General features: G+C 45.9%; 1 protein-coding gene across 1 annotated transcript; it reads left to right on the top strand.

Annotated features, from left to right (window-relative positions):
* The first annotated feature begins 2,762 nt into the window (after positions 1–2,762).
* Positions 2,763–10,876, top strand: UCK1 (uridine-cytidine kinase 1). Its single transcript, XM_075015635.1, has 7 exons — positions 2,763–2,867; positions 6,749–6,908; positions 7,528–7,624; positions 7,858–8,000; positions 8,109–8,203; positions 9,492–9,540; positions 9,885–10,876. The coding sequence occupies exons 1-7, from the start codon at positions 2,769–2,771 to the stop codon at positions 10,070–10,072; spliced, it is 831 nt and encodes a 276-aa protein (XP_074871736.1). The 5' UTR covers positions 2,763–2,768; the 3' UTR covers positions 10,073–10,876.
* Positions 10,877–10,893: the final 17 nt, after the last annotated feature.

Raw genomic sequence — 10,893 nt, 5'->3', positions numbered from 1 at the left:
ACTAGCACTGTAAATGCTAGGTTTTGTAGCTATCCTTTCTTTGACACTTGGGGTGGGGGGGAATCAGCTGACTGCCAAAATAATGATAGCCTTTTGATAGGAGGACAGTTAACAAATCTATAATTAAGCCAGAAAAATTAAAAATGCAGTAAAATGCAAAACAAAACCACTATATCAGCAAAAAGCAGGCTAGTTAGTGGCATTCTAATGTACAAAATTAGAAAGGGCAGGACTGTTCTGCCATAGAGCGCAAAAAACATGTTTAATGCCCAGTAAATGCAACACACATGCAGTTTGAAAAAAACTATTTGCAAAGCTTGTCTTGTTTACAATTTTTTTGTACAGAAAACTAGTAACAATTTGTTTTACTGGGAAGAGTGTTCATGCAGCTTTTGCTCATGACCCAGTGGAGCCGTGTATGAGGGGTAGCATCATGTGATTGCACTAGCCAAACTGCATGCCAAAGCCATTCAATGCTGAGTGTTTCAGCATGACTTGCGTAATGGCACCTGTACTATTTTGCATGCATTATAACTATTAATAGACCTATATGCTAAACACACTGGAACACCCTCAGTGCTTTTGCTCCACACACACACACTATGAATAGTAACAAAGAGGAAGCCGTGCTAGTCTATACACTATCAAAACAAAAAAAACAGTCAAGTAGCACTTTAAAGACTAGCAAAATGGTTTATTAGGTGAGCTTGCGTGGGACAGACCCACTTCTTCAGACCACAGCCAGACCAGAACAGACTCAATATTTAAGGCGCAGAGAACCAAAAACACTAAGCAAGGAGGCCAAATCAGAAAAACGATAATCAAGGTGAGCAAATCAGAGCGTGGAGGGGTGGCGGGGGGGAAAGATCAAGAATTAGACTGAGCCAACTATGCAGACGAGCCCCTATAGTGACTCAGAAAGTTCCCATCACGATTTAAACCATGTGTTAATGTGCCGAATTTGACTATAAAAGCCAGCTCAGATGTTTCTCTTTCCAAAACGGTGCAATAATTCCTTTTCAGTAACACACATACCTTTAGGTCATTGACAGAATGGCCCATTCCATTAAAATGTTGACTAACTGGTTTGTGGATCTGGAGTGTTTTGATGTCTGTTTTGTGCCCATTGACCCTTTGTCTAAGGGAGTTAGAAGTCTGTCCAATATACAAAGCACCTAGGAATTGTTGGCACATGATGGCATATATGAGTTTTTTATATATATGTATATGCCATCATGGCACATATGAGTTTTTTTTATACATATATCATATATGCCATCATGTGCCAACAATGCCCAGATGCTTTGTATATTGGACAGACTTCTAACTCCCTTAGACAAAGGGTCAATGGGCACAAAACAGACATCAAAACACTCCAGATCCACAAACCAGTTAGTCAACATTTTAATGGAATGGGCCATTCTGTCAATGACCTAAAGGTATGTGTGTTACTGAAAAGGAATTATTGCACCGTTTTGGAAAGAGAAACATCTGAGCTGGCTTTTATAGTCAAATTCGGCACATTAACACATGGTTTAAATCGTGATGGGAACTTTCTGAGTCACTATAGGGGCTCGTCTGCATACTTGGCTCAGTCTAATTCTTGATCGCCCCCCCCCAACCCCTCCACTCTCTGATTTGCTCACCGTGATTATCGTTTTTCTGATTTGGCCTCCTTGCTTACTGTTTTTGGTTCGCTGTACCTTAAATATTGAGTCTGTTCTGGTCTGGCTATGGTGTGAAGAAGTGGGTCTGTCCCACGAAAGCTCACCTAACAAACCATTTTGCTAGTCTTTAAAGTGCTACTTGACTGCTTTTTTGTTTTGACACACACATTATGTTATATTGAATATGTTGGGCGACAAAATACCACGTACCGCAACATTTTGTCACGGAACACCTATGCACATTGCGCAGAACACCAGTGTGCCACAGCACATGCACTGGGAAACACCGGCACAGGGCCTTCACACAGCTTGGGCACTGATTTACACCTGTCCTTTGACCGTTAATGCCTAATAGCAGCACCGACTTTACTGTAGGTCGGCACACTGAGTTTTTGAAAGGGCTCGGCCATGTTAAAGGGTTTTAAAAAAGAAACTATTACTACTGTTGACATTCCTCCCCCACGTAGAATGCCTCAGTAAAGCAGGTGGCAACACCTGAAAGGCCTATGGCGAGTGGCTGTCCCACTTAAAGGCCACCAGTGTTGCAGCTGCTCTAGGGGACAGTAGGCGTTATCCTCCAGCAATACCGATGTGCCATACTGCACCCGTGCTGTTTGCAAACAGGGCTTGTGCCAAAGACACCCCCTCCAAAACTCAGCGAGCACCTTGCCAGTGGGGCGGGGGCGGGGGGCGCGCTTTGGCTATGGCCTTAGTGACCTGAACGGGAGCTGTACAGGCACCCTGGCTGCCCTGCAAAACGCCTGGGCAGCTGTTGCGAAGCCCAAGTGCCAGCGGCAGTGACCCCCAGCCACTTTAGTGTTCAGCAGCCCAGGCGAGGGACGGGGGGGGAGGAGACCTGTACAAAGACAGTGCTGGGAGGCGAGGGGTGGGAACCCTTATCACGCCTGGGTCCCTGCTGCAGCCTGCCTTGCCACGCCGCACACAGCGCTTCTGTCCGGAGATACAGTACAGACTGCGCGTGCGCTCAACGCCCCGCCCCAGAGACTACCACTCCCAAACGGCCTTGCGACAGCGCCGGAGGAGCAGTGGCTGCTGGGCGTTGTAGTCCCTCACCTTCCCCGCCCCCCCCAGCGGGGAGCCATGGCTTCGGCGGGCTGCGGCCTCAGCGCCGGGGAGGCCGAACGGCCGCACCCGAGGCCCTTTCTGATCGGGGTGAGCGGAGGCACCGCCAGCGGCAAGGTAGGCGTCTCCCCCCCGCACTCCGCCTGGCGCCGGCGCGGCCGAGGAGCGGGCCCGCTCAGCCTGCTCCGTCTGGGAACCCATCGGTGCAACGAGCCAGTCCGGTCTTAGCGCAGCCACGCCTCCTGCGGGCTGTATCTGCAGGGCCCCTGGGAGGCACACGGGCCAAGCGTACCAGCCGCCCTGGAGCTCGCTGGGGCGCGCCACTAGGGGTACTGGTCTCCCCTACCATGGAGACACCGAGGGAGGTGAAGGCCCCTGAGTGGCTTGGGGCGGGTCTCCCGCTGGTGTTTTTGGCAGTGACTCAAAACGCTCCCTCCCCAGCTCCGAGCAGTTTTCCAGCATGGGGCGTGTCCCTGTCGCGGGGGGCCGGCGGGTGGTAACCCGCGGTGATGATTGGGGGCAGCGGTCGAACATAGCGGTTTGGGGGTCAGTCATGTGTCTCAGCCGCCCAAGTGTTAGTGCGAGTTTAAAAAAGCAATTCCTACCCTTGGGACTTCGCAGCACACTCAACCAGAGACGCGCACTGCCAACCTGTGGGGGAGGTGTGACATTTCATGGTGGGGTGGGGCAAAGCATGGTGGCCTGTGTTACTGCTTGTAGGTAGTGGGAGGCGTCCTTCAACATCCAGGTTACAGTCCTAAATAATGCAACTTGCAGTGACCCTCTTATAAAGGGTTTATAGCCATAAGGCATAATGTAATTAGCTAAAGCTACATTCTCAACAGTAACAGCTCACACACGTGGGGTACATATACTGTACCCAGGACCCACAAAAAACATAAATAGATTAATACTAAATAAATAGAAAAAAAGATAAGCTCCCGCCCCAGTGGCTCCCGCCAGCTCCCCACCTGTCCCTGCTGTTCCCCAATGCTCCCCTGGCTCCCTACCAGCTCCCCAACAGTCCCCTATGACTTCAGGCCCCACTTCCATAACCAAATTTGCCATTGGTTTGAATTACATTAGACAGGTATGGGAGGAGGGGATTTTAACTGTCAGGATGAAAAACGGGGTTCTGACTTAAAAAGGTTTGCTCACTCCTCCTCTAGAAGCAGCAGCCAGAAACTTGGGTGGGAGCTAACCTCAGCATCATCCCAGCTTACGTGGCTTTGGGCATTTCACCTATCGCTGTGGTCAAGTCTGCAAGTTGAGACAGATACTGATCCACTTTGCTGGGGACCAACCTGGTATTTGTCAAATATATTTCCTCCAAAGTATCATCAGTATTATTATTAGGGACCAGAACATCACATCTACTTCCCTTCCCCATCTGCGTGAGCCCAGACAGCACAAACTGCTTCAGTACCTGGACTTAACCACTGGCAACAAAATGGGATGAAGCCCCAAAATAAGCCATGAGAAAAGTGCTTTAAAAGAACCAGGCTTCACCAGACCTGTCTTCTCTTTTGCTTCAGCTGTGAGAGGCAACACTTCAGACCTCAGGGATGTCTCAAGATAAAAATGAGCAAACATCAAACTGGGATGTAAATAGGGATCTAAAATGAAGAGCATTTTCGCATAGTGAGCCCAGAAAATGCTCCTGAAGTGGGCTGGAACCAGGAGTCTTAGAAAATGAGCTTCCTGCCCAGCCAACCCACTCAGATTGTTTGTCCATGCATAATCTTTATTTGCAGTACCCTTGTCCTGGGGGTCACGGTGGTGGGGGCAGTAGCAGGTAGCAGTTTACCTAATACAAGATGCACTAAGAACCTGCACTTTGGTCTCAGCACAAATATTGACTCAGCCCAACTATAAAGATGAGTCCACTTTGATGTAGAACAGGGGTGAGCAATAATTTTTGCAAAGGGGCCACTCTAGGGGCTGGCTCCTAGAAACCTCCCCCCATAGGCTACAGAGAGAAAAAAGTGTGTGCAAGACAGACTGACCCAGATTGCATGTGCACTGCAGTCAGTGATCAAGTGTGTATGGCACACAGCCCAGGTTCATGTGATGCACTATGGCTACGCTAGCCCTCCACCCCTTTTGAAAGGGGGATGGAAATGAGGCATTGCAATGAATATGCAGCACCTCATTAGCATAATGATGGCCACAGCACTTCAGAAGTGCCACTTTCAATACTGCGTGGCTGCCATTATGGTAACGAGCCACTGCATATTCATTGCAGAGCCTCATTAGCATCCCCTTTTTGAAGGGGGGCACGAATATAGACATAGCCACAGTGTGTGTGTTGGCTAAATTTCTGAGAGAAGGACCCTCTGGCTCTTTGAGGGAAAATCTGTCCTGCCCAAAAAATAATTTGCTAAGTTCATGAATGGCAGGTTTATCAATGGCTATTTGTCAAAATGATTAGAGAGACAACCTCATGCTTTGGGTGTCCCTAAGCCTTTGACTGCTAGAAGCCAAGACTGGATAATTCCCCTGTTCTGTTGACATTTCTGAAGCATCTGGCACTGGCCCTGTCAGCGAATAGACTATTAGGACAGATGGACACAAAACAGCCTCTCTTACCTTTCAAAGTTGAACTTTGGTTCTAGGCCATGTCTAGTCTAGTTGTTGGTTTACCGAATCTCTCTTAACAAATGGGAATCTCTCTCCTGTGGGCCACCGCTCCCCCTCCATTCCCCTGGTAGGCAGAAGTGTTTGTAAAGCATTTCTGGAGCACAATAGCTTCCTAACCTGGAGCAAGATAGAGAAGTGCAGATGCTATAGTGAAACTGAAATTGAGCTGTCCAAGAAGAGCGCATGACGGGTGGAATAGGACATGGCAGTGTTTCCCCATAGGTGTTCTGCAGAACCCCAAGTGAAAATAAGGGTTCTGCATGAGAATTCCATTACAATAACATTTTATGATTAAAAATAATATTAACATTTATTTCAAAATTTGAAAAACAATTTTCATTTGTCTTTGCCATGATAAATGTGCCTATGTAATGCCAGCTTAGCCTGAGTGGGGATTATGTCACTACTCAGCACTGCACTCAGCAGTCACTGATGCATCAGAAACCCCCATACTCACTCTCAGGGAGTGTGGATCATTTTCAGGGCAGCTTATGTCAAGAATATTCAGCTTTATCGAGCTGTGCAATTCATCAGTTATCCTTCACCAGCACATACTTGTGCAAAACTGCGTTCTCGAATTATGCAACTACAAAAATCAAAGGAATGCCACACCCGATATGCAAATTCAACTTTCCAGTATTAAAACAAATATAAAGAATTTGCCATGAAAAGAAAAGCCATTCTTCATGTTGAAAACTGCCAATATAATGCACATTTGTTTGAGCGTTTTTGCTACATATTAAATATGATTTGTTTTAAAATATGTTCAGTTAAACTAGATGTTGATCTCACGACCTTGTTTAGCATTTGTTCATTATTATCCTTACTTAGTGGTGGTCTTTTTCAGCTCCATATAAAAGACTGTTAGCAGAGGTTCTGCAAAATTCTTTCAAATTTAAAAGGGTTCCATGGCCAAATAAAGCTGGGGGACAAGACATGTGAACAGAACCTTCCTTGATGTGGCTCTGCTCACTTAAACCTACACCTCAGGTGCTCAGTTCCACACTCCATAATCTGTGCCACCTGACTCCATTCTTCAACCGCATGTCCCTGACTGCTTCTTGCAGCAAGCAGTATGTACATCTCCCCACTTTAAATCTCACTACAGCCAGGTGGGTGGCTTTTGAATTAGGCAGGCGAGGAGGTACAGTGAAGTGCTTAGCGCAGGATTGGGTTCTCTTCCTGGCTCTGATGTGTGCTGCAGAAGGGGAGCATTTAACTGCTCTCTTATTTTGTCAACCGTAAAACATGGCTTGTTCTTACCCACCACCTCCCAGGCCTTCTGTGAAGTTGACTGCTAGTGAAGCAGTGATGGAAGGTGCTGCAGAGAGCTGTTACTTGTAACTGTTGTTCTTCAGTCCACAGTATGTGAGAAGATCATGGAGCTCCTGGGACAAAATGAGGTGGATCATCACCAACGAAAGCTCATCATTCTGAGCCAGGATAGGTTCTACAAGGTCCTCACTGCAGACCAGAAAGCCAAAGCATTGAAGGGACAGTACAACTTTGATCACCCTGGTAAAGTTTTAAAAATCTCCCCCAGGACACCCTCCCCCACCACATCCTATGTTTTCCTTCAGAGAAGAGTGTGTATGAAGAAGGGCAAGAGCTACAGTACAGACTGAAGCTCTTCATTATAGAAGTCAGTTGGGGGGTGTTTCTTTAAAAAGGCTGGACAAATGTCTAAGACTTTTGAACTTGTAATTCTGTTTTGATTTGTTAACATTATTTGAATTGGCTAGAAATAAAATGCCAAAAATGTAAGATTTGGTTTTTCTTTGTCCTCTTCTCTGCTGGCTGTAGTTACCATCTGTAAACTACCAAGCATGCTAGACTCTAGTTTTCTCATCTGTTAAGATTTATCTTCATTTCTGTGCAGTTAGAAATTATTTCATTTTTTGTAACTGGATGCAGTGATTACAGTATCTCTGGGTTATGCTGAAGTTTTCCTTTAATGTTACTTAGGGGATGGATTGCTGTAGACAGAAAAGAGTAAGCCAGGAGTACCCTCCTTCCCTGGTCTACTAATGTCAATCAAAGGACTACTGATACTTAAATTTTTCAATATCAGGAAAGACTGGCAAGATTTGGTCATACCACCACCTGGGTCTTGTCATTTTATTCCTTCATTCTGCAGGTGCTTTTGATAATGATTTGATGCACACAACCCTTAAAAATATCGTGGAAGGAAAAACTGTAGAGGTGCCAACTTACGATTTTGTAACCCATTCCAGGTAAGTCTCAGTTCTTAACATTTTGGCAGAGTCAGTGGGTGCTGCTGTCTCCCTGGCCCATTCTTGTTGAGCATATGGGTTTTGTTGCAGGGTGCTGAAGAGAGCAAGAAGTGGGACTGAGTGAGCTATGTTTAATGGAATGGAAACTGCACATTAGCGTTCAGCATTGAAAACCACTTTGCAATTTGAGACTTTGTCCAGCTAATGTTCCATACGTCCTTTCGCTTTGGCAGGCTGGCAGAGACAACAGTCGTCTATCCTGCGGACGTGGTTCTTTTTGAGGGGATCCTTGTGTTCTATAACCAAGACATTCGGGACATGTTCCATCTCCGACTCTTTGTTGACACAGATTCTGATGTCCGGTTGTCCCGCAGAGGTAAGATCCTGGGCTTCTGCAGCATTAGCAGCCACCTGCTTGCCTTGTGGCAGTAGTTTCCAGTCATACAGTAAAACTTAACATCCCTTTTATTCCCCTCTACTCCAGTTCTTCGCGATATGAAGCGTGGCAGGGACCTAGAGCAGATCCTGACTCAGTACACAACCTTTGTCAAACCTGCCTTTGAGGAGTTCTGCTTGCCGGTACAAAACGTTTGATTGTATAATCAGACATGTGTTTTAATGAAGTGGAAAAGCAATGGAGGCTGAGCGATGGTTAGTTATGCAATAGCTGAAGTGGGGTCAGAGCCTTCTGATAGATGTAAATCACCCAAATCATAGACTCATAAGACAAGAAGTAATGTTTTGTGAAGAGCAGAATTAATTTTTGCATTGTATCTAGAATAAAGTTCCCCAATAGTTTAACCCGTGACAGTTTGCCACTTTTACTGAAAGTTAAAAACCTCACTATTGAGCCATCCAACCTGTGTCACTTTCAATAGAAAAAGCAAGTGTAGAGGAGTGTGGCTCAGAGGTGTAGTCCTTCATAGCTCATTACCCATTGCAGTATTGGAACCTTCCCAAGGCTTGGCCAGTTATACGTCTTTGTGAAATAGGGCTGTGCCAATTGTCTCAATGAGGCTGCTTTATGAAGTGGTTCACAGGAGATGCTGAAGCAAAATCATGTCTGTTGCACCTGAGATGTCCTCTTTGGCTGTGTGCACTCTACCCTCCTTGCTTCTCACCTGATCTGCCATACGAAAGACATGGAGTGATTGTTACCCAGCGCTTGTAAAGCATCCTAGACATTTACAATTCTATATGAATGAATTTATTTTTCCCTGATTACTGCCAGGGATATTCTGGTGGACATGCTCAGCCTTTCATGCATGTATTAGTGTCAGTTAACATGGAACACTGCAGTATGACCTAGGGTCTATGCTCCTTTTCCTCCTGTTAGTAACTGCACAGGAGAGAAGGTGGCTGCCAGTTAGACTGACCATATAAATAAATTAGTGACAGCTTTTAGTGATATAAGAATTCAATTTTTCTTTTAAACTTGGGGGAGACCTGGGTTGGTCTGCCTCAAACCCTTTAAGCATTGTAACAAGATCAGAATCCCTAATAGGAACTACCTTTTTATATAACAAAAAAAAAAAAGAGGACATAGAATGATCAGAGACCAGCAGCAATTCAGCACACACAGGGATTTACAAACAGCTTGTGATGTTCTGATTAGCACATCATTTCCATGTCAGTGGAGTAATATGATGAGAGAGAAATGTCTTGAGTACTTTTAGCACAGAGGCAACTGTCCCCCACCCCTTAAACTGTTCAATCAATGTGGTAAAATTCAGGCTATTTGGGAACAGTTACCCAAGCAGATTTTTAGATACTTCTGCAATGTAGATGTGGCCTCCTTTTTTCTGATCTGGGTAGAGAGGTAATTGTTGTGAAAAGCTCAGCCCTACTGTTGTTTCTGATTTGTCAGACAAAGAAGTATGCTGATGTGATTATTCCTCGTGGAGTTGACAATATGGGTAAGTAACGTTTATTGCTTTAATTGCTTTTAATTGCTGTGTGCATTCTGCATGCAGACAGTGATAAACAAATCCTCCTGCACACTTGCAAAATGGAAGGGGAAGTACTCAAACTAACAGGGATTAACCCCACTTTCTCTGAAGCAGCACCACAGGTTTCAGAACTACGTTGTCGGGATCTGATCCCCACTACAAAAGCCCCAAATGCAAGCAACAGCATTGCAAAGAGTACCAGTTCACACGTTGACTCAACAAGGGTTGTTTTTCCACAAACACCTGCTCAAAAATAGTGGAAAAAGTTCAAACAACATACTTGTATCCAATATTTGCTGTTCTTTTTGCAGTTGCTATAAACCTTATTGTGCAGCACATCCAGGACATTTTAAATGGAGACATCTGCAAGTGGCAGCGAGGGGCGATGAATGGACATGGTCGGACGTACAAACGATCGTTCCCTGAGCAAGCGGAGGGCAGCACCATGCTGGTGGCTGGCAAACGATCTCATCTGGAGTCTAGCAGCCGTCCCCACTAACCAGATGGCGGTCTAAAGAAGTTGCCTCTGTTCCAGACCAACTTTTTCAACAAGTTGGTTTGTAATGTGCCCATAGCAACTTAGGGGCAGATTCAGGAGGTGTGTGTCTTCTCACAGAGGGGAGGAAAGAGCTGGACTAATGACCTTGCATGTCCCCCCACCCTCCCACAGTGTCCAGTTTTAAATGGTATGCTGAAATGCCCCCCTAGGATTTGAACCCATTTGGGTACAAGACACCTCATCTTCCCTCCTGGTGCTTTTCTTTAGCAACACGTTTGGGTTTCAGGAAAACAAATCTTTGCTTCAAGTGAGAAGCAGCAAAGAGCCTTGTTTTCAACAAGCAGGTACAGTCCTCAGCTGGCCCCCGTCCCTTTACCTCTGGCACTCCCTTGCCCAGAAGGCCCACAGTTCACCCTCCTGCGTGAGGAAAAGGACTGACCTAATTATTTCCGCAACTGCAGAGATGTCTATTTTACTCCTCGCTGAGGAAAATTAGACTTCTCTAGGACAACAGGCAGCTTAACAGTCAGATACAAAAGAACAGTGGGGCTCTACCTTTTAGTTGAGACATTGGTCACTATCTGCTGAGCCTCCCTATACTCTGCCTATCATAGGCTTTAGTTTTTGTGCACAAAGCAGTTACAGAGTACGAGAGCTCTACCTGGGTTGAGTGCCTCGTGACAGGGAGGCTACACAGAGAACACTTCAGCACTAATTGGGAGTGGAGTCTGCTGAGCAGAATTCATTTACAGATGTGGCTTACAGTTCTCATGCCTTTCCCAATAAAACTCGGACATTCAGGGAGTTGAGTAGCTCAAGTG

This window comes from Carettochelys insculpta, chromosome 21 (assembly GCF_033958435.1).
Source record: "Carettochelys insculpta isolate YL-2023 chromosome 21, ASM3395843v1, whole genome shotgun sequence".
Lineage (NCBI taxonomy): Eukaryota > Metazoa > Chordata > Testudines > Carettochelyidae > Carettochelys > Carettochelys insculpta.
The sequence above is the reverse complement of the archived record's forward strand: the minus strand, read 5'-3'. Positions and strand labels throughout refer to the sequence as shown.

Coding starts and splice junctions, on each gene's coding strand:
- UCK1 (XM_075015635.1), top strand. CDS start 2,769: ATGGCTTCGGCGGGCTGCGGCCTCAGCGCCGGGGAGGCCGAACGGCCG. Junction 6,909..7,527: donor GTACAACTTTGATCACCCTG/GTAAAGTTTTAA, acceptor TTCATTCTGCAG/GTGCTTTTGATAATGATTTG. Junction 7,625..7,857: donor GATTTTGTAACCCATTCCAG/GTAAGTCTCAGT, acceptor TCGCTTTGGCAG/GCTGGCAGAGACAACAGTCG.